The sequence below is a fragment of the Bos taurus genome, chromosome 10 (genome assembly GCF_002263795.3).
Source record: "Bos taurus isolate L1 Dominette 01449 registration number 42190680 breed Hereford chromosome 10, ARS-UCD2.0, whole genome shotgun sequence".
Classification (NCBI taxonomy): Eukaryota; Metazoa; Chordata; class Mammalia; order Artiodactyla; family Bovidae; genus Bos; species Bos taurus.
In genome coordinates this window covers 82,425,443-82,449,478 of record NC_037337.1, presented here as the reverse complement: position 1 = coordinate 82,449,478, position 24,036 = coordinate 82,425,443, and the positions used below count along the sequence as shown (strand labels likewise).

The window sequence follows — 24,036 nt, the reverse complement described above, 5'->3', positions numbered from 1 at the left end:
TGACTAAACAACGATGATAAGTGTTTAAATAAATATTTAACACCTCCTGTGTGTTCACAACTATGCTTCAGACCAGAGGAAAGAAGAGGGTGGACACACAAGAAAATACAGCACTTAATTTCCTTAAGGAGAATTCAGATATCTGAGGAATAAGATATGTAAATATGCATTTATTAAACAGGCACCTACCTTTTCATCCATGAAAAAAAATCTGGTAGGAAAAAATATGAGTGCTCCCTCCATGACCCCTTAAGGGATTCCTAACATAACTTACATTTTTCTCCAGGAAGGTTCTAATCTCTTTTTGACGTAGGCATATTTTTTCTTGTTCATGTAATAGATAAGAATTAGTAATCAGTCAAGATTCGTATTAGGACCTAAAAACACTCAAGCTACTTTAAACAGAAAACAATTTAGTAGAAGAAATTGGGTGCTTGTAGATTTGTTGGAAGGGCAGGGAGAAGGAAGAGGCTCTTGGCTAGAACTATGGGACCAACTCGCAGTCCATTGCAGACCTGGCCCACCAGACAAGCTGCTTCTCTGAGAAGGTACAGAATCAGGAGTTACCATTGAAGTTGACTTCTCCAATACCCTGTTGTAGTTGCTGTCTGGAGATTAGGTGACTACTTGGCTTTGCAACATTCCTTCCACATCTGCAAAACTAGTAAGCTACCCCCATGAACTATAACCCACCAGGCTCCTCTGTCCATGGGATTCTCCTGGCAAGAATACTGGAGTAGGGTGCCTTTTCCTTCTCCAGGGGATCTTCCTGGCCCAGGGATTGAACCCACATCTCTTAATCTCCTGCATTGGCAGAAAGATTCTTTACTACTAGCGCCACTTGGGAAGCCTAATAATTGGACACTGATTTGATATTATAGAAAACCCACTTCTCCACAGCCATGCTTACCAGGAGAAGCAGCAAGGAGATGGTCTCCATATCACTTCTGCCTTCTGAATCTTACGCATCTCATTGGCTGAACCAGCACTCTGTCAAGAAGTCTGGGAAATATAGTTTTTAAACTTTCCAGCTTCTGTAGTACTGAAAGGTATACTGGAGGATTGTAGAATGGATGTAGATTATTAGTCTGCAGGACACACCATTTATTTTTCAAGAAGGGTACTAGATAAGGTGATGATCTTTTGTTGTTGCTGTCATTTATTTACTTTTGTTCTCATAAAACTTTTAAATTTATTTTTTAATTGGAGGAAAATTGCTTTACAATGTTGTGTTGGTCACTGAGGTGATAATCCTGAACAATTGGAACTTTGAGGGTGCAAATGGGCCACATATTTTGTATACTTAAAGGCAGTCCGACTAACTTCCTAAGAGTTTTCTTTGTGCAGACTGCCAGGTAAATTACAAAATATAAATGAACATTAGCCCTAGATAGGATGGAAATGCTATAACTGAGCAGGAACCTAGTTCTGAACACCACCAGCATCTGAATGGAGAATAGAGACATTGTGGAGCTGGCTGAGAATAGAAAAGAACAGTCTGCAGTGGGCATCTCCTCTTTCGGTCTTGCCAAGAGTTCAGAAATATGTGATCTTTGTGTTCAGTTTTTTCTTTTGTAGCAGTGTGACTATTCTCTGTATTTGTTTCAGGAGGTCCAGTTCCAGCTTTTCCCCAGATCTGAGTTTGATTTCTTTCATACTGAAGTAGATTCTCCCCATTTTGCTTTACTCTCTATTGGTCTCCAGCTGAATGTTCAGCACGTAAAGGACAGTGGTGTGTCAGGCAGAGAGGATCAGCCCTCATGCATCTTGCAGTCTAGTAGGAAAATAGGCATTGAACAAGTAATTATAACTTTGTTGACTCTTGCCAATAGAGACTGCTATGGGAGTGCTTGATGGAGGCCTGGCCTCGTTTAGTAGAGGGGTTAGGAAAAGTTCCTCTAGGAGATTATAGTTAAGCTGAGACTTGAGACCAGCTGGGTCAGCTAGGTGAAGACAAGGGAAGAGACTGAGAAGACAGAGAATAGGGTTTTCATGAGAGAAACATGAAATAGCACTTCACTTGTACAGCAACACCATATCTAACTCAAGATTCATAATCACTGGTGGTTATTATTCTCTATCCATGGAAGTTTTTCCAAACAGCTAAAGATACAGTCAAGTATGGTAGATTCAAACTCTGGATTTGGGATGGGAAATGAGAGGGTGGGGGTGTCACTGGGAACCTCAGGGCTGGAACTGTGGTGGGGGTAAGATGTTGCCTTGGAGACTCCTCTTTCTTGCACACTTTAATCACCAGGTCCTGGTAAAACCAAGTTTTGAAGATCTCCTGATTTTTCCCCTGATCTCCAGCCTTCACGGCCCCTGAGATTTGACTCTTGTGCTTATGTACCTGGATTACTGCAGCGGTATCCTTAGTGGCCCCTTTTGCTATTACGTTCCACATAGCTGCCAGAGCTGGTTTTCTTTCTAAGTCACAAGTCTGACCCCAGCAAGACTTTGAGCCTCATCTACCCTAATGCATATAATCCAGCTGCCCTGGACTCCTGAAATTCCTGGTAGGCTATATACCTTCATGCACATGTTCTTTCCCTTCCCCCCGCCCCCGCCTTTTCTCTTTATTGAAGTAGAGTTGATTTACAATGCTGTGTTAATTTCTGCTGTATAGCGAAGTGATCCAGTTATGCATATACTTTTTCTTCCTTATATTCTTTTCCATTATGGTTTATCACAAGATGCTGAATGCAGTTCCCTTGTAGGAACAGCAGGACCTTGTTGTTTATCCGTTCTATATATACTAGTTTGCATCTGCTAACCCCAGACTCCCACTCTGTCCCTCTTCAATACACTCACCCTCTTGGCAGCCCCAAGTCTGCTGTGTCTGTGAGTCTGTTACTGTTTCATAGATAAGTTCATTTGTTTCATAATTTAGATTCCACATACACGTGATATTATACGGTGTTTGTCTTTCTCTGTCTGACTTCTTCCCTTCCTATGAAAATCTCTAGGTCCGCCCATGTTGTTGCAAATGGCACGATTTCATTCTTTCTTATGGCCGAGTAACATTCAATTGTGTGTGTGCATCACGTCTTCTTTATCCACTCATCTGTCAGTGGACGTCTAGGTTGTCTCCACCTCACGTCTGCTGTGAATAAGTGCTTCGTGCCCTGTGTTCTGGCTCATGACCTTCCATCTGCCGGGACTGTCTTCTCCACCTTGGTCTTCATTTCCTGATGATAGCCCTTCCTCTCATTCTTTGGGCCTGTTTCAGATGTTTCCTTCCTTGAGAATCCTTTTCCCACCCACCCTCTTAAGCCCTGTCCTGTGGTGGGAGTGAGTGATTTCCCTCATCTTCGGATCATACCACCACCGAAGCTCTTTTACACCACACTTTGGCTGTTGTCTGTCTGCCTTGGCACTGTACTACATGCTTCTTGCTACCTGGTATATACACAGTAAAATGTGAACAAGCCACACAAGGACTGATCTCCCCCAGTTTTTCTTTTAGTTAAAATGGTTGCTCTCGGTACAGTATTCTTCATGAAGTTCCAAGTAGAAGTTATTTCGTGAATACTTATTGAATACCTACTATGTGCCAGTCACTAAAGATAACGCGCTGGCCACAGAAAAAAATGTTACCCGCTTTTCCTGTCCTTGGGGAGTTTATTGCGGGGAGACTGAAAAGCCAAGTGAACAGACAGCTTGTTGGGTTTACCCAGCTAGGTAAATGGGTGATTAAATGGTGTTTTTCAAATGTTTTTGACTTGCTCCTTTTCTCCTGTTCTTTCTCAGTGTTAGAGATTGATTTTGCGGAGCTGACCTTGGAAGAGATTATCGGCATCGGGGGCTTTGGGAAGGTCTATCGTGCTTTCTGGATAGGGGATGAGGTCGCTGTGAAAGCAGCTCGCCATGATCCCGACGAGGACATCAGCCAGACCATAGAGAACGTCCGCCAGGAGGCCAAGCTCTTTGCCATGCTGAAGCACCCCAACATCATTGCCCTTCGGGGGGTGTGTCTGAAGGAACCCAACCTCTGCTTGGTCATGGAGTTTGCTCGTGGAGGGCCTTTGAATAGAGTGTTATCTGGGAAAAGGATTCCCCCAGACATCCTGGTGAACTGGGCCGTGCAGATTGCCAGAGGGATGAACTACTTACATGATGAGGCGATTGTCCCCATCATCCACCGTGACCTTAAATCCAGCAACAGTGAGTACAGAGAGGTGGGGCTGGAGGGCTTGAGATCACTTTCAGACCCGGTCATAGCTTGGGTTGAAGTGGATGTCTCAGGAATCTTAGTGGGCAGTGAAATGCCCTGCTTAAAGCCAGTCCATCCTTTGGGAATTCTCTGGCAGTTCAGTGGTTAGGGCTCCATGCTTCCACTGTAGAGGGCATGGTTGGGGAACCAAGATCTTGTATGTCACATGGCACAGCCAAAAAGAGAAAGAAAAAGGAAAAAAAAAATTACCAAAAAAAAGAGAAGAAAAATACCAAAAAAAGAAAAAAACCCAATTAGCAGGCATGGTTGGCAGTGTGTGACTCTGTGATGTGCTGTTCAAACAAAACACTTAGATGCGTTTTTGCATTTTGAGGGAAGGGTGGGTGCTTCTGAACACAAAAGGAGTTTTCCTCCTCCGTGAAACAATAGATAAAGCAAACCAATACCATCTGTTTGCATTTCTGTCTGAACTATCCAACCTGAGTTCCCACCAGAGAAGGGGTATAAGAGAGAGGAGGCGTGTCGTTGAAGCCATGAGGCCCGTTCAGGTAACCGTGTCAGCTTGGGGAACACGACCTCACTGGTAGACCTACAGCTCTCCTGAGAGCCTCAAGGTGGTATTAATTAATAGTCATAACTACATAGTGTTTAATAGCAGGGAACTGAGAAGTAACTGTTTATTAAACATCTAGAACCCATAAACCAGATTGTAAAGCAAGTGTTAGACATAATTAAATGGTGGGTTGGTATAAACTTCAGTCTCTTTCCTTAGCTGAATCAGCAGGCCTTGGGAGTATGCTTCTTTTGTGTGGTAATTTGGACTTTCCCTGGCCTAAAGTGCATGGTAGAGAGGATACAATTTGCTAAGTGGTATATGCCTAAAGTCACTTTGGGCAGCCTGTCCAGAGAGGAGGGCGTTAGGAGTTTGGGGTCCCAGAAATTTCACGCTCTGTGTCCTTCAGCTTTGAGCCCAGAAATCCTTTAGACCTTGTTTTCCTCCTGGTTGTTCCACATGTGGCTTATTTTTGTCTTGATGCTATTGTGAATCTGTTAACTTTAAAAAATACATTTTAAATAACATAGGTAGTAAGTGCTTTTGTTCTAAAAATTAGGAAGTGTAGATAAACAGAAAGAAGGATCACCCATAATGTTTTCCTTCTGGAAGTGTATATATTGCATTTGGCATATTTTCCCAGACATTTAAAAAGCATATATGGCCCATATATACAGAAATATACTTTCCAACTTACTTTAAAATAGCATTTGTTACCCTTACCTCATCTACATGCATCCTCTTCCCCTTTAATAAGAACAAATTTCCTCCTGGTGAGTATGGAGCATTAGATATGTATTTTGGATATAATGCATGTGAAGGATTTCAGTTCCATGAAATAAATCTGGTTTCTCTTTTCCTTCTGCCATTATTCTCTCTCTTTACTATATGATTATTCTCATCCTTCCTGCACAATTCTGTTCTTTAAATGTGTGTGTGGGTGTGCTTAGTCGGTCCGACTCCTTGCAACCCCATGGACTATAGGCTCCTCTGGCCATGGGGATTCTCCAGGCAAGAATCCTGGAGTGGGTTGCCATGCCCTCCTCCAGGGGTTCTTCCCAACCCAGGGATTGAACCCAGGTCTCCCACATTGCAGATGGATTCTTTACCATCTGAGCCACCAGGAAAGCCCTTTAAATGTATAAAATAAGTTAAAACTTCTGCTGACTTCCTTTTTAAGAAAAAAAAATTTTTTTTTCTACCTAGAGATTGCTTTGGATGATGGAGTGAGAATAAGCTCATGTGTTGGTAGAAAATGGGATATAGAAGCTGAATTGTTAAAAAATGCATTCTTATATCCTTATCATGCTGGGTGAGCTAGGCATTGTGCACTCATCTTACATAATTGAGCCCATTTACAAACTTGGGCCAGGGTGATTGTAAAAGTTAATAATTTCCTCTATGAAGTTTTACATCTGGGTATAATTTCAAGCTGCAGATACGAGGTTTTACATTTTCTGATTTATGCTTGGAAGTCTAAACTCTTATGAAAGGAAAGCTAACTTGCTAAGGAGGTGCAGGGGACCTGAGTGTCATTCTGTCTCCTTGGAGACAAAAGCCTGGTCCTTTGTCCTAATGTGGGTCTTAGGATTCCCGAGGGGGACCTTCAGGTACAGTGTATGGTGGCAGGGCATACTATTTTAAAGGACCTCATACTATTTTAAAGGACCTCAAGACCACTGATGCCCTGAAATGTTCATAGTCCACTGGGCTGCTGGTTGGTGCTGATGTTGATGCTTGCTGTAAATCTCACATGTGAGTTGGGGGTAGCTCATTGGGTGGCTGTTTGTCTGTGATTGAATTTATCCAACATGAGCCCTGATGACACTGTTGTTTTTATTCCATTGCCGTGTATACACGACTTGAAAATCATTTTAGAAATGTTACGTCACTTCTTTGCCTCCAGTTTGAGAGTTGTAACTTCTTTGAGTTTTGCAGATTTGGGGATACTGGCCTGTTCCTCTTGGTTTTTATTAGGAGCTCCAGAGAGTCGCATTTTGTTCATAGTCATGTGAGGGCAGAATTCTGTGAATTATATGTGTTAGTTGACTTTGAACCCCCAGAGAAAAGAGTAAGGTACACATGGGGGCTGTCTTGTGGAAAAAACAAAGTAGCTGGTGATAAAATCTAACTGTTACAAAAAGTTCAGTAAAAAAGTGATATATTAAAAGGCTGATTATCAGGCTGATAATATATCCTGATTATCCGTTTAAAAAAGTCATGTGCTATTTACGACATATGTGTAGCATAGAACATCTTAGGTTGTTCGTGTATCATCTGAAGTAAGTTTTGGTTTAATGCCCATAACTTGAAAAAACAAAACAAAGTAACAGTGGCTAAAACAAGGTGTACATTCATGTTTGAAAGGAAGGCCAGGGGTGTTTAAAGCATCTCCACCTCTCTTTACTGCATCTCAGGGTTGCCTTAGGATCCAAGATGACTTCTGAAACGCCAATTATTTGGTCTGAGTCACAGGCCTGAAGGAACAGGAAAAGCAGAAGCACAGAGGAAGCTGCTCCTGTGGCTGAGTCGTCTCCCTTTAGCTTCCTAGAAATCCAGCACAACACATCTGCCTGTATTCAGTAGCTAGAATGGAGTCCCGTAGGCATGGCTAGTACAGGGGCCACTGGGCAGTGAAGGGTTTTATTCTGGGTTGGCATGGATCCTGGCCAATAATCAGGGTCTGTTACCAAGGAAGAGAGAGAACATGGATGATGGGGAAACAGCTGGCAGTCTTACCATGAAGTCTGGGAACATGCATTGGGAAGAAGTGTTATCTTAGATATTGATTAGATATTTACCATTATACAGCCAATAAAGCAGGGTTAGCCAGGTGCTGGGACGTGTGGCTCAGACTCCTGATTTAAGGGGCGGTTTCTACTACTCTACTGCAGTGCATCATTAACTTCAACATCTCTTCTTGAAACTACTCATTGAAGTCCTGGCTATAAAAGTGGATTTATGTGTCTCTGCTCCTCACACTGGGGAAAGCCAGCCACTTGATTGTTAGCAAAGACGTTAGTGAAAGATGGTCTTTTAGTGGAAAGATTGTCCTTTTGGGGGTAGGTAAGTGGAGTTCAGGGTTTTGGCTTAAGGGCATTTGGCAAAATAACAGTTTAATAGGGGCTATTAAAAATAAAATTAGTATAAAAATGAGGTGATGGAAAATGAAAAGCCTTGCTCAAAGTGAAGGTAGTGGTATTACTTTTGTTATTAACGTCTTTCCTCCCATTAAAAAACATGGAAGAACATAGAGCTAAACGCAGTGTGTGTTTTTCCTTTTTTTTTTTTTTTTGGCATTTTTGCATATTTCTTTTCACCCCTAAATCTTAACTGTGTGTGTGTGCTAAGTCACTTCAGTTGTGTGTGACTGTGATCCTGTGGACTGTAGCCTGCCAGGCTCCTCTGTGCTTGGGATTCTCCAGGCAAGAATACTGGAGTGGGTTGCCATGCCCTCCTTCAGGAGACCTTCCTGACCCAAGGATCAAACCCATGTCTCTTACATTGATCCATGTCTCTTTCATTGGCAGGTGGGTTCTTTACTGCTAGAGCAACCTGGGAAGCCCCAAATCTTACACAGGAAATCCTAATAAGTACATTGCTTGTAGCCTGCTTTCTCTCCCCACTGCCAACTTGCTATATTGTGACCACTTTCTTATTAAATAAATATTCTTCTACCACAAGATATTTAAAGGTTTTACAGTTTTCCACTACACTATTTTGGCTTCCCAGGTGGCTCAGTGTAAAGAATCTGCCTGCCAAGCAGGAGACACGGGTTTGATCCATGGGCCAGAAAGATTCCCTGGAGAAGGAAATGGTAACCCCACTCCAATATTCTTGCCTGGGAAATCCCATGGACAGAAGAGCCTGGCTGGCTACAGTCCATGGGGTCGCAAGAGAGTTGGACACAACTTAGCAATTAAACAGCAACAACATCTACAGTATTTAGATATAGTATATTAACTAAACCAAACCCGTATATAATCATCATCATCACCAAACCTCTAAATAATAATAACAACAAGCAACTACTGCTTATTGAGTGTTCTCTTTTGGTCAGGCCCTATCTAAGCATTTTATGTGGGTTCCCATCTAATTTTCACAGCAACCCTGCAGAGTGAAGACTGTGCATGTCTTTATTTTACAAATAGGAAGCAGAGACTCAAAACAGGCAGCTGTTTCTCTGGGCTCTCGCTGCTGGTCTGGAGACCAGGTCTGACTCCTCATGGCTGCACCATTCCCTGCACTCTGCTCAGGGTTAGCTGGGGTGTCTCACTGCTCCACTACTTACTTCGTGTAGTGCTTTTGTTTTATATAATTAGGAGTAATGTTACTGTGTTTACTGGGTCTTAGTGTCCACATGTCATTAACTCATGAGAACTCATTGTTAATTTCACAGCTGAAAGAGCAGAGGTGAGCGATGAACTGGATTTGGTTCGGGACTAGCCACGCCTTTTCAAATGTCAGCTTGAACTCAGCTAGCCTTCCTCTTTTCAGATGTCAACTTCTCACGGGTCTTTGCTGTCCTATCTCCCTCTTCTTCCTCTGCAGGTGTTTCCCCTTTAGCCAGGCCAGTTTCGTCTTTCCCTTGGAACCGGCTGTGTATTACTTCCCACCCATGGGGCCCTCATCACACTTACTGTTGCTGTGGGATGAAGCTTGCTTTCAGAGGTACCCTCACCTCATCTCTCTGCCTGGCCAAACCCCACTCATTTTCCTGTACTCAAGTCACACCTGGCCACTTCCTGCTAGCCCGTCTCTGGAGTCAGTGCTAAGCAGGAGGCTCTTTCTAAGGTTACCCAGCAGGTATACGAGGCATGTCCTAAAGTATTGTGTTCAGTGGATGGATTCCATTTTCTGTGGGTACAGAGACACATTCTGCAAGTCAAAATAAATACATAAGTAAATAAAGCAGAAATGAAGCAAAGAACCATCCTGGTGAGTGGGACTCAGCGGGCGAGGCTGGGAGGTCTGAGCTGCAAGCCATGTGCACCTCTCAGTTCTTCAACTTTGCCTGGAAGCTTTGCTTTCCCGCTTTCACCTGAACACGACCATCTCCTGTGCAGAGATGGCTCTCGTTGGTGTGTCATTTTGAGCACTTGGTGTTGGGGCTATAATTGACACAGCCCTGCCCTCAAGGAGTTCCCTGTGGGGTCACAGAGAAGGACCTAAAACCAGCCCAGTGCAAGCACGGGCCCCCAGGAGGTGATGGTGCCTGAACACTCCCCATGGATTCTCTCGCCTCAGCCCTTTCCTGAGGTTGGAGGGGCTCGGGTCCCCTTCTTAGGATTCGCAAAGGGTGCTGCCCTCTTCGTGGAACATTTGCCCTCATTCTGCCCAGCTTGCTGGGGGAGGCTGCCCACCTGTTTTTCCTCTGGCAACCCTGGGTTCTGCTCTGTAACTTACTCAGGTGCAGGGAGAAGCCAGGCCCTGGAGAGCATGTAGGTACCTGCAGAGCCTGTGCTGGCGTGGTCAGAGGATTGTGTTGTATGGACGATCTTTGTAGGTGTCCCTGGACTATGACTGAGCCCTGAGCTTAGGGAGAACACCATGGTAAGGGTTGGGTTCAGGGCAGGAAAGGATTTGGATAAAGGATGGAAATTGTGAATTTCCACACCATTCTTCTGTCCCTTCCCTGCTATTTCTGTTTCCTCTGATTCGAGCCTTGGTTACCTTGAAAGTCAGGGAAATTGTTCTGTCTTCTCTTCCCCACACCCCCCACCCCAAACCTGGTAACAGCTAAGTAGCCATCTCCCCTTTCTGCAGGTGGCCTGTGGGACTGTCATTGCTCAGGGTCAAGGTTTGTGCTTTGGGATCTCGGAGGAGACAGGAGTCTGTCTGTGTCTTCTTCCCGGCCGTGGCTCTTGGACAGTTTTCCATTCCTGACTTGGTGCTTTCCCCCATTCCCAGGAGGTAGCTCGGGATCACTTATGGATGGGAAACTGGGACACAGAGTGGAGACAGTGGTCTGGTTGAGGCAAAAGGAAAAGAGAGCTTCTTCCCAGGTCACCCATCTCTTTACCTAGAAGTCCCTGTCAGGACCCCCATCAGCTTCCTGCTCAACCACACTTGCTCCTCTTATTAAGGAAGGATCTATGCAGAATGTGTGTAGGTTTGGAAGGAAGAGGGTTACAGCTCATACTAATTTTGGGAGAAGAGGGTTACAGCTTATACTCATCTGAGGCTCAGAGCAGGTTATGGCGAAAGGAGAGCTTCTTAGTTGGGCGTCTGGGTAAGAAGAGGATGGGGCAGTGGAAGGAGCACTGACCCGGTGCCCCCTGGGCAGACAGGCTGGGTGGTCCCAGGCACATCTCATCATCTCTCTGGGCCTCAGATTCCTCACCTGTGAAATGAGAGGTTTGGATGAGATGGTCTCTGAGATCCCTCCCTCCCGGGGCTGACATTACACGATCCAGTGTGAATGTGTGTGTGTCGGGGGTGGATGATGACCCCGCGTTCTGTCTAAATCTGTGTCACGCTACAGGGCGCCCAGGCTCCCTGCTTCCTGGGCTCATTGCGGGGGCCAGAGCTCCCGATGGGGAGTCTTCACCAAGCGGTTCAGTGGGGAAACAGCTGACTGGAGCCCACAGGTTCTCCCTTCCCCCTTTGCTGCTCGGAGCGTGACAGATGGCCTTGCTGAGACAAGATGCTCCGGCCACGTGAATCATGCCAGGGACCTAGAATATACCAAGGGCAGCCTTCCTCCTGGAAGCAGGACGCAGCTCATCACAGGCCACCTCTGTCCTTGGAGCTGAGTGAGGGGGCGTCCTGGCCTGTCAGAGCTCTGCGGCTGGTTTCCCACTCGGTCCTCTGAATCAACAACACAAGGCTTTTTCAGGCAGGGCTCCAGACCACTTGTTGTTTAATCACGAAGTTGTGTCTGACTCTTTGCGACCTCCATGGACTGTAGCCTGCCAGGCTCCTCTGTCCAAGGGGTTTCCCAGGCAAGGATACTGGATTGGGTTGTCATTTCTTTCTCCAGGGGATCTTCCCCACCCAGAGATCAAACCCATGTCTCCTGCATTAGCAGGGGCATTCTGTACCACTGAGCCATGAGGGAAGCCCTCCAGTCCACTTAGGCACTTTTAATCTTGTGCCTCTGTGCCCAGCACCAACAGAAGTGAGGGAGACTGCTTGTGCAGCACACGAAAAGTGGCCGTGAGACACAGAAATGAGAAGTGTTAAGGCTGTGGATCATACTTCGCCTTCTTTCCTAACTTTCCCAGGAGTTTTGCTCTCTGTGGGAAACTCAAAGATTTTGAGAAGTAAGCATTTCCCCCTTAAGCTTGACACTGGGAGCCATGTGGTCTCACGGAAGGAACACTGCTTGGGAGTCAGAGAGACTCGGATTTAGGCTACTTCTTGTGCCCCTGACATTGGGTGTGTCTCTTGGAGCTCCAGGATTCTCATCTGTAACACGTGGACACGACAAAAGAGAGCAGCGCGGTTTTAAGACGGCCTGAAATGATGTGCGCCAAGTATCACCTGGGCTCCCCAGGTGGTGCTAGTGGTAAAGAACCCGCCTGCCAATGCAAAAGACATAAGGAACGCACCAGTTTGATCTCTGGGTCAGGAAGATCCCCTGGAGGAGGGCATGGCAACCCACTCCAGTATTCCTGCCTGGAGAATTCCATGGACAGAGGAACCTGGCGGGCTACAGTCCATGGGGTTGCAGTGAGTCGGACACGACCGAAGAAACTTACCGTGAAGGTATCACCCAGAACCACATTCAGTGAAGGGCTGCCCCTTTCCCCGCTCTTTCTATCTCTTGTTATTTTAGGTATACACAGGCTCTAGTTGGGTTTCCCTTTTTAAAGTAGTATGGGGATTTAGGCAGCCAGAAAGCCCTGCTTTCTGCCAAGTCAGCCAGGGGTAGTTTTATCCCTCTCACGAAAAAGAAAGTGAAGTCACTCAGTCGTGTCCGACTCTTTGTGAGTCCATGGACTGTAGCCTACCGGGCTCCTCTGTCCATGGGATTTTCCAGGCAAGAGTACTGGAGTGGGTTGCCATTTCCTTCTCCACCAAAACGGGCAGATTTGTTCCAGCTGAAGCCACGGAAGGCATCGATCCCCAGCCGCTCCTTCCTACTGTGTGCGGGCCTCTTGCTATATCTGGACCCAGCCTTAACTCCGAGCACTTGGCCCCCTGAGAACACTGCCTTGTCTTGTTATGGCCTTTGGCCTGATTGAATGGGACAGCTGGCCAGTTTTATGGCTCTGCTGGCCTCTCAGCTGACAATTAAAATGCTTTTGCCCCAGGAGGAAGGCAATATATTTCTCTTGCTCTTTCGTCTGCTGCCAAGGTCAAAGGGAATGCCCTTTCTTGCATCCCCGTCCCGACTTACCCAAATCAATGTAGCATTTTTGTGGCATGGTTTCTTTTGAGACCCTGGAATATTCAGAGTGGGTGAAAGAGATTTTATTTTAAGTGTTATTGTCTTCTTTTGGAAGGAGAATGGAGTATGATTTCCTCTTTTCCTTCTTGGTATTACAGCTTTATTTCCAAATCTGGTTGTGCCCAGCACTTAAAAGTTCCTCAAGAAATGTTTGTGGTTTTGATCATCACAAATTCCAGCCTTGTGCCTTTTCCCGTGCATGAATCCCCTTGCCCCCAGATACCTTCTCCAGAAAACACTCAAGCTCTCCTCCTTTAGAGCCCACACTTGAGAGATGAACCCCCTTTTCCACTTCAAATGAGCCCACGTGAGCTCTGGGTGACACTGGTTTTGAATCCTCGCTCTGATGCTAGCTGGGACCTTCGGAAAAGGATGTACCCTCTTGGTTTCTGCAAATGTAAAATGGGAATAATTGTAATCCCACTTCCCTCATTTTACTGGGTAGAAGTGAGGATTAAATAAAATCGTGTAGGTGTAGCTCTTAGCAGTGCCCAACACACAGTAAGTGGCGCATACATCTATTGTAATTCCAGCAGCTATATTCCCTCGGTATTTACATCCACAATTAGTGATCTTGTACTTTTGGGTATGATTTGTCTTATAGTTGTATTTTCAGCATTTTATTTATATTTTCTCCAATTGCACTATAGATTTTTTTTTCAGTAAGTTTTTTTGGGGTGGGGGGCACACCATGTGCCGTGGGATCTTAGTTCCTCAGCAGTGAAAGCTCAGAGTCCTAACCACTGGAGAACCAATATGTATGTAGGTCCATGTTGGTTGTTTGTTTTATATATAGTGTGTATATGTTAATCCCAATCTCCTAATTTATACCCTGCCCACTAGGATTCTTGACAGCAGAAGTGTTGTTGTTTTTCCTTCTTCCATCTTCCCTGCTCCTGTCTCCCCTGCTCCCCTACCCTGCCTAACATAGGACTTACATATGGCAGTCCAGATGTTTGGCAGCAGTTCCAATTTTGCTGTGAAATCTTGCCTTTTCTGTTCCTACTTCCTTTCCGGATGGACTCAAACTCCTTTACTGAGTGAGCTGCCTTTATGGTTGTCCAGCCTTGGCTTCCATAAACTTTTTGGGAGCTTGGGGCCCTATGGAAAGGGTTCCTTGAAGTTGCTTGGAAAGTCAGACGCCTAATGTCTGCCTCTGGAATTGCCTACCTCTGAAGGCTCCGTCTGTCTGCCCATCCCTGGGAGCAGAGTTGGGGCACCCCAAACCTGGCACAAGGGCGAGGTAGTGATGGATCTTGAAGGTAAGATCTTCCCCTGCAAATCCTAGTGACTTGTTTCCAACCTGGTGTGCCTGATACAGCAGTGTAACAGGAAGAAGGATGATGATTGGGAAAAAAAAGTTATCCCAGATTCCACTGTGCAAATCTGGCTGTTTTAATGGTTGTATATGATTTGCTCAATAGACCTCATCTTCTCCTACCATTATAGTCATAGTTCACAGACTATCTGGACATTTATTATATTTATTTGTTCCTGCCTTCTGTTAAGCTTCAGAATCCAAGAGGAAGGGCAAAGGGCCATGGCTGAGTGAAACAGAGATAGTCTTCAGTTTCCAGTGACCCTAATTTTCTCTTGTGACTATTGGTAAGGTTAGAGCTTAAAGGAACCTTCTTTTGTGACCTGGAGAAGTTGAGTGGCGTGCTGGGTTACTGAATCTCGTGACTGTGTTCTTTCTCTCAGCCACTCCCAGACCCTGACAATGGCCAGTTACTCTGCCTGTGGTGTGGTGGGTAGTGGTGGCTTGAGGCTCTTGACACCAACCAGGGAATCAGCGATGACTAACTTACAGGACCTGGAGGTCGGAGTGAAGTCTGTCTTTCCTGCTTGCCAACAGGAACTTGGTCATTTTCTTCTCTGTATTATGTAGAAGGATAACAGTATTCACTCGTTTTCTAGGTGGTTTAATTTTCAGGAGGAAAAAAACAGTAAAAAAATCTTTGTTTCTTCCCCCCCCCACCAGTATGGCTGAGATATGATTGACATATAGCATTGTGTACATTTAAGGTGTACAACATGATTACCTGATACGCATAAATATTGTGAAATGATCACCACAGTAGGAGTAGTTAATGCATCCATCACCTCACATAATTACTGTGTTTTTGTGTGGTGAGAACATTTAAGATTTATTCTCCTAGCAGCTTTCAAGCATATAATCCAGTGTTGTTAACTATAGTCTCCATGCTGTACATTAGATCCCCAGAACTTATTTATCTTATAACTGGAAGTTTGTACTCTTTGACTGGCATCTCGTTTCTCCCACCTCTCAGCCCCTGGGAACCACCATTCTGTTCTGTTTCTATGACTCTGACTTTTTTTAAGATTCCACAGGTCAGTGAGATCATACAGTATGTGTCTTTGACTTTTTTCACTTAGTGTAATACCCTCAAGGTGCATCCATGTTGTCACAAATGGCAGGGTTTCTTTTTTTTATAGCTGAATAATATTCCATAATATATATACACTTCGTCTTTACCCGTTCATCCAAAGACAGACACTTAGTTTTTTATGTAACTTGCTAATTGTGAATAATGCTACAGTGAACATGTAAGTGGAGATATCTCTTCTGGATAGTGATCTCATCTCCTTCGGATATATACCCAGAAGTGGGATTGCTGGATCATAAGGTCCTTCTATATTTAAAGTTTCCTTGAGGAACCTCATACTGTTCTCTATAGTGGCCGCACCAGTTTACATTCCCACCAACAGTGCACAAGGATTCCCCATTCCCCCACACCCTCACCAACACTTGTTTCTTTTTTTTTTTTGGTAGTAGCCACTCTAACGTGTGCAAGGTCAGGTACACAAAAGGTAACCCTCACTGTGGTTTTAATTTGCGTTTTCCTGATGATTAGTGATGTTGGACAGCTTTTCGTGTGCCTGTTGGCCGTCTGTGTATCTTCTTAGGAAAAATTTCTATCCTGGCCCATTTTTTAATCAGATTGAAAAACATTTTTATATCTTAAGTTGTGAACTCCTGGCTACCTGAATTTAGATATAGGAGGCCCAGGGGTGGATCAGTAATCTCACTACCATTGGCAATTCTTCTCCCCTCCCTACCCACAATGCCATAGGAGACCTACCCTTCCTAATTATTTGGATTAAATTACTTGTCTGTCCCAAGTGCATAGCAGCTGGTGACATGGAAGGATACTCCATCAAGTCCCATGGATGGTAATGGAAAATCAACTTACGTTTTCCCAGGAAAAGCTTCTCTAGGGTGATTTAAGATGATTAATGTGCTGTGGCACTATCTGATTTTGTTCCCTTAGCTTGTTATTCATGGTGAAGCAATACATGTCCCTTTACTTTCCCCACCCCCCGTATTCTTAGAGTTAGGATGAAGAATAATCATATTTTGCATTTGGTGCCATCATAGGGGTTGATTTGGAACAGTATCTAAGGTACTCCAGGCAGAGGTGGTGATTACCCCCATTTAACGGTAGAGGAAACTGAGGTTGAGAGAGGCTTAACACCTTGCCCAAGAACAGAACTAGAGAATGATGGTGCCTGAACTCGAATCCCGTGGCTTGTGGGGCTGATCGTCCCCACATCTGGAGCTGCAGGGGGGTGATCCTGCACTGTTCCAGCTCAGGGGCCTCTGGCGCCTCTGGAAGTTTCTGCTCTATTGGTTTTATCTTGGTTTTGCTTGTGTTTATGTTATGGTTTTGTGTTTGGTTAAACAAGGGACATGTCTGCTAGATTTCCAGATAAGTTCACAGATGCTTGTTTATGGAATTTAAAAATTTCTAACCAGAAGAGTAATGTAAACATTTAGAAAGTGTCTGGACACATTTATTAATGGCACAGCCCTTCGTGGTTGTTCAGATGTCACAACTCTTAGCTCCGTGTCATCTGGGAGGTAAGCAGGCCTTCCTGGGGCACTGCTTTTGCAGCTGAGTGTGTAACCAGATGGACTGTGTTGCACCAGTATGGCGATTCCATGCCCTGTGGAAGACAGCTTGCTAGGCATGCTTTGTGGTGCCCGCTTATATTCTTAGATTAATGCTGTGAAAAAGAAGTCACAGTAAATCCCCTATATATGAATGAGTTCCCTTCTAAGAGCACATTCATAAGGCCAGTTTTAAGTCCAATAAAGTTAGCCTAGTTACCCAACTAACACAATCGGCTATATAGTACTGTACTGTAATAGGTTTATAATACTTTTCATACAAATAGTATATAAAAGACAAGCACAAAAAATAATGATTTTAATCTTATAGTACAGTACCTTGAAAAGTACAACAGCTAGAATACAGGGTCTGGCATCAGGCACACAGGCAAGAAGAGTTACTGACTGCAGGTGGGGAAGGAGGTGGAAGATAGCAGAGCTGAAGAATCCTCAGCTGTAGGATACGGAGGGCAAGCTGCAATTTCACTCACAGCTGATGCTGATGACACAGGTTCTGATTCCTTGCTGGAACCAGATACATGTTCGTATCTTTGAAAGTTTGTGCCTTGAAGGTTTGTATGTAGGGGATTTGCTGTAGACTTTTCACCATTCATTCCTTACTGCCCTGATTAGGACTGATCACTGAGGGAATAGCACCCAAACTCTTATAGGTAAAGAATCCACCTGCCAATGCAGGAGATGCTGGAGATGCGAGTTCGATCCCTGGCTTGGGAAGATCCCCTGGAGGAGGAAATGGCAGCACATTCCAGTATTCTTGCCTGAAAAGTTTCATGGACAGAGGATCCTGGAGGGCTACAGTCCATGGGATCATAAAGAGTCAGACTGAGCACGCGTGCACAGATCTCTTTTAAGTGAAGCTTCCCAATTGTCCCCTTCTCCTGCCTCACAGACAGAATTTTGACTCTGTTGCTACTTGTACTTTTGCGCTTTTGTGATGGGAGGACAGGCAAGGGGACAAGGACTAGAATCCTGCACATTCAGCCCAACAAAAACATTTTGTAAAATGGAATTTTAAGCAGGAAATTTGTGGGCTGCTTTGTGTAAAGACAATGAGTGGGAGGAAAAAAATGGATTAAAGAAGTGTTGCAGTGGACATGAGCCCTCTGCCTAAGAAAATAAGTCAAGTCCACCTAATTTGGAATTACTTTAGGATCCTCCTCTGGCCATTGAACACATCTCTGCTCACATTCTAACATGTGAGTCTGGCCTTATTTGCGTGGCTCTAGGTTGGATGGACCATGAATCTGGCCAGTTTTAGGCCCATCATAAGCTTTTTGGTGCTTGATTTGATATGTAGTATATAGGAGAAGTGACTGGGAATGGGAAGTTTACCGATAACAACCTTCCAGGAAGAGTAAGAGTGTCCCTGCTCAGGAAAAAGGAAGAAGTTCTTTAATAACAACACATAAGGCAGTGGAGCTTATTCCCAAGCAGTTTCTGGCTGTGCCCAATATGCCCAGCTTCCCAGGTATCAAGGAAGGAAGGAACAGGCAGGCCTTCTCCTGGAAACTGAACTGTGCCACCTTGAGAATCTATGTAGTCTTGAGTTTTACTGCCATAGTAAGATCTTCAACTCCATCCCAGAGGAAGTACAGTATTCTTTGGAGGTAGGCTGGAAAGGTGAAGGCAACACGCCTTGTCTCACCCATCCCAGTGGGCATGGAGGTGGAAGGAAGGTATTGGCAAGAGCATCCGTGGCACCGACAGGAAGACGGTGAGTCAGAACAAAGCTAGTCTGACCTGAGGAGGTCTGGAGGTTGGTCCCTCCCTACTTAGGCAGAGAGGTTGAGGAATGATTCACAGGAAGCTTTAATCTGTGTCTCTTAGCTTTCTAGGACAGTTAAGGACTTGTGGTTCAAAATGGCAGCCCCCACTGTTTTGAGCCTTTGTGGCTGGGGCTCCCTCCCTCGCAAGGTGATGTGATGGGTCTCTATGGTGTGCCCTGCTGTTTCCTCCTCCAGCCTCAAATCCTTTCTCCCCTTGATGCCTCGGGTGAAGTGCAAATTGCAAAGCCTGGAGTGTTTGCGTTGAGCCTGGGTGACGATTCTCAGTCCAACAGGTCCTTGTGTGAGACGGCTGTGTCTGCTATTATAACGATGCCGTAGGCAATATGATGGGTCAGTTGTTTTATCATATGCCTACACAGATGTCTTTTCCTCCTTCTTCCCATCCTCAGAGCCATGCTGTGTAAACACCCCCCAACAATCAGCACAGTATGAAGCCGTATGGAATAGTGTGCCAGGTATATATGAGACGGGCAGGGGTATGGAGAATTCTCTGGAAGGCCTTGATGGATAGACCTTAAAGAAGGAGTGGGATTCAGGGAGAATCAATAAAAGGGTGGGATGTGTGTGTGCGCACACACTAAGTCACTTCAGTCATGTCCAACTCTTTGCAGTCCTATGGTCTGTAGCCTGCCAGGCTCCTCTGTCCATGGGATTCTCTAGGCAAGAATACTGGAGTGGGTTGCCATGCCTTCCTCCAGGGGATCTTCCTGACCCAGAGATCAAACTGGTGCGTCTCTTATATCTCCTGCACTGGTAGGCAGGTTCTTTACCACTAGCACCACCTGGGGAGCCCAAAAGGGTGGTAGGCCACAGCAGTGGCTTTATAGGGAAGGGAGCCAGCCCCTGCTCAGATAAGGCCAAGTGTTTGTCGATGCCATGCCCCCGTTACCTAGCTTCTTCGGGGAATTCCCAGACCTGGCCTACTGAACAGGAAAGCCAGATAAGGAACTGAGTCTTCCCTATAGAAACAGCTTCTGTCTCTGCATGGCCAAAGAGCAGCGTTAGGGGCTCCGAGTCAGGCAGACCTGGCTTTGGGCAAGGTCCTCAGCCTCTGGCCCATTTCTACTTCTGTCAAATGGGGATAATCCTAGTTTTAACTCACAGCACCAGAATGAGCATTAAGTGAAATTATACATTAGCTCTTAGCACAGTGCCTGGCGCAAAGTAAATGCTCAATAAAAGGGAACTTTTCTTTTTCTTAAAATTCTGTTTCCAAGAGCAGCTGCTTCTCTGGTGGCAGTAGATCTGAGAATAGACTCACAAGTATGTCACCAGCTGCTTCTATGACTGTTGCCTCAGAACACATCACCCTTCAAACAAGAGCCATTTCATTATACTCATGGAGATTTGGGGTCAGGAAAGGAGGGCTCAGTGGGAATGGCTTTTTCTGCCTCTCGGTGTCTGGAGCCTCTGCTGGGAAGATTTGAAGGCTCGGGGTGAGGCTGCAGATGAAGGCAGGAATCATCTGGAGGACTTGTTCATGTCCGTATCTGGTGTCTGGGCTGGAGGACTGGAAGGCTAGGATGGCTGGTGAGGTTGCTGGTGTATTGCTCCTCCAGGAGCGTGGTATCTCAGGGCTCTCAGCCTTCTTACATGGTGGCTTAAGACTTCAAGCACAAGTGCTCCAGGGACCAAGCTGCGTCATCCTCTCTGGTCTGGCTTGAAAGTCACGCAGTGTCACTTCCTCTGCTTCCTGGCAGTGGAAGCGAGTCTCAGGCCCACCTAGGTTCACAGACAGGCCACAGACACATCTTTCAGGGGGAGGGGTGTCGGGTCTCATTGGAGGAAGCATTTAAGATGGGAGGTGTTGTGCCATTTGAAAATCAACCTGCCATGCCTGCCCTGGGAATTCTGATGGCAGAGCTGAGGATACAAGATTTTAGGGAGCCAGTCATGCAGCAGCCCCCCACACCCACATGCCAAGAAAGAAGAGTGACTGTTGACAAAATCATCAAGAGTCTGACGTGATGACTCTTTTTTTTAATTTTTATTTTTATCTAGTTTGCAGCTGGGTGCTTCCTAGGCATGGCAGAGATCTGGCCATTGTCCTCAGTCACTTTGAGCCGGGTGGTAGGGATATTCAGGGCAGGCGGGTGTTGGAGATGACTTTAATAAGGAAAGTGGCTGTGTAGGGGCTGTGTCTCTGGCTTTCTGTCTCCTTCTGCTGCCATCTGTGTCTGGAAGAGCTCAGGACTGGAGTCCAGCTGTGTTATCTGAGCTTAATTTGTACAAGATGGCAATGGCTATAGGTGCCCAAGTGGATCTGAGATTTTTGGGCTATAGGTGCCCAAAAGATCTGACTTTTTAAATAGTCATATTTTAGGATGTTGCTGAGAGCAAGGTATCCAGCAAACATGTGCTGGTGACTCTGGTCAGGGAGGTGATACCAGTTTTTCTGTTTTAATCACAGGAAGCTTGGCTATAAGAAAACTTTTCCTTAGCAGCATGAGGGAGGTAAGAAGCAGGTATGACATCTAGAGAAGAGATGAAAGGGAAGCTTCTGTGGAAAACGGGCTAGTCAAGGGGTCACTGAAAAATAGCTTGAAACAGGCTGATGAATTATTGTGCCTACTGGAGCCACTGTCGGTCTCTAAACAGAGTAATTCCCTACCACATTCTCTTCTATCTTCCAGCCCCCAAAGGTAGCAGAAGGCCACTCTTCTTGCTGTTGAGTCATGTGGCAAGCACAGACGTGGGCACATTACGAGGAAGCCTAGTGCCTTGAGCTTCTTCTCAAGTGCTGGTCCACACGTGTATATGTGACTCTCGCTTGCTCCCCGTGGCCCGTCGTCACGACATGGCCAGCCAGTCGGGACTGGCCTGGAACCCTGGACACACTTGGGGTGTGAACCAAGGCCTCTGCGTCACAGTCCCGTTAGCTATCTTAAGGCCCAGGTACCTGACTGAGGACTGGCTCTCCAGGACAACACCCTAGCCAGCTGAGGCAAGCTCGTCTATCAAATCCATCCCCTCTGGCCTGATTCTTAGCCCTAGCCGTTCGCTGAGCTCTCGGTTGCACACCCTTGGCTGACACCGTGAAGCGCAGGGCCCTGGCATCTGGGGCTGGCCCACGGTGCCAGGCCAGTGCAGCACGGAGCTCTTCTGGTCTTAGCGTGTCTGGACTGTGGAGCGGCGTGTGGTCCAGACGGGGACAGTTAGTAAGGTGTGAGTTGGTGGTTACAACTGAAAGCAAAGAAACCATGTTCCTTGGTGGTTGTGGAGAGGCTGGAAGGAGATGGGCAGCTTTAGTCCCTACTGGAAGGAAAGAATAGGTGGGCAGATGTTGGCACAGAGGTAGGGGAGTGGGGCATCCAAAAGCCCCCCTGTACTCACTGAATGCTGGTACCTTCCTATGAGACTGATGACATACAGATTCCCTGCCTGAGCAAGCGGGTCATGCAAAGCCAGAGGATATTCCTAGGACTGGCTGGCCACTCTGTCTCCCTTTAGTGTAATTAATGACTCTGTCTCTTCTCCCATCATCCCCACCCCCAGTACCTAGTTCATTCTTCATCACCTTCCCTGAACAGTTAATAGGTTACTTCTTGTGTCCTTGCTGCCAGCCTCTTGCTTTTTCAGTTCCATTTGTCTCACTGCAGCCTTGGTTGTTTGACTAAAACACAAATCTGCTCACACCGCTTCCCTGCTTAAAAACTGCCTGTGACTCCAGGATAGAACCCCGCCCCTCCGTGTGGCCTGTGTCTTCCGGTCCTGCCCCAGCCCAGTGATCCAGCTCCATCTTTTCCTTTTCCCCTCATGAAGGTTCAGCTCCAGCTACAAGGGACTCTTTCCTATTTCTTTGCGGCATCAAGGTTTTTTCCCCTCTCTGGCTTGGAATCACATTATTCCCCCTCCTTAGAGTGGCCTTCTGATGCTCTCCCATGGACTAAGCCCTGACCCTTCTTTACAGTTGCAAGAGCAGATGTATATTTTGTGACCTTCTTCCGAGGAGTTTCTTCCTTTGCCTGTTATTCGGCAGGAGATGCTCAAATAAGATGGGGCAGAGTCAGATCATCAAGCACATGGCAGCTGAAGCCACTCATCCAGCTTTGCCACTTCCTGGCTGTGTGACTTTGAGTTAGATCCTCACTTGATTCAGCCACAGTTTCTTCATCTGTAACTAGAGATGAGAACACTGCCCATGTTTGAGGTTTTTAAAAGAGATAGTGCTTGTGAAATGCTCAGCACAGTGCCTGGCATGTAGGAAGTGCTCCATAAATACATAAACCCAGTAATGATGATGAAAGTGGTTATAGGTGTAGCTTTGTGGCCAGAACGAATGGGCATAGAAATGTGAGAATGAGCGAACTGCCATCCTGTGTTTCTTGATAAGATCATCTCTTCATCCCATTCTGTTCCTCTCCCTTTGCCTATCGAAGTGTCAGCTGACTTTTTCCAATAACCGAAGCAGTTGGTAACTTTTACTGGCCAAACTCAGTGGATTTTCACACAGGAATGTTTAGTGGGGATGAGTCTTGATCTCTTGGAGTAACAGCCTGGATATTCTCTCAGTTCTCATTGTGATCCTGGGTGTAGGTTGTGTTTTAGAGACTAGTTAACCAAATCACTTTCCATCCATGTTGGCTCCTTCCTGGAGAGGAGGCTGGATGCTCCAGTTAGCCAGGATGGGGCCCTGAGGTCTGTGGACAGAGCCCAGGATCTCAAGAGTTGACCAGTTGGGGCACGTTGCCCTCTGGTGAGGGGCTGCTCCTTGTGCTTCAGAATTCCATCCCGGGTACCCTGACCATTGTTAATAGCACCAGGCTGGTCTGATAGGAGTCTTTCTGAGCCCTGGAGTGTGATGAGCAAGGAGAATCTTCCTGCCTAAAATAACCTTTCCCTCCCGTTTTGAACATGATGAACTGTCATTCCTGGGGTGGATGAGCAATGAGTTACATTTCCCTGTTGGGAGACCCAGGTGCAGAGTTTCGGCGTTGATGCTTATTCTTTGCCTTTCTGATGTATGAACCTCAGCCTTTCTTACCGCTCTCTGGGGGATGCTTCTGCTGATCTGGAGGTGAATCACTGGGTAGGGCACACATTTTAGAAAAGGAAAAAGAGATGTGGATGGTGGCTTGGTATGTGTGGGGGCAGGAACTGAGGACTCGCCTGTGAAAGGGTTAATGATATTTGCCCTGGGCCAAGCCCCAGGAGCTAGAGTCAGGCAGACAGCTGGATGAGTCAGGCAGAGGC

The 24,036-nt window shown here is 46.0% G+C and overlaps 1 protein-coding gene across 2 annotated transcripts in view; it reads left to right on the top strand.

Moving 5' to 3' along the window:
* MAP3K9 (mitogen-activated protein kinase kinase kinase 9) overlaps positions 1 to 24,036 on the top strand; it is an 86,639-nt gene that overhangs the window by 5,340 nt on the left and 57,263 nt on the right. For both annotated transcript variants that reach the window (XM_005212015.5, NM_001206852.1), the window contains exon 2: positions 3,751 to 4,164. In XM_005212015.5, the coding sequence (XP_005212072.1) occupies positions 3,751 to 4,164 (414 nt within the window). The remainder of the gene's footprint in view (positions 1 to 3,750; positions 4,165 to 24,036) is intronic.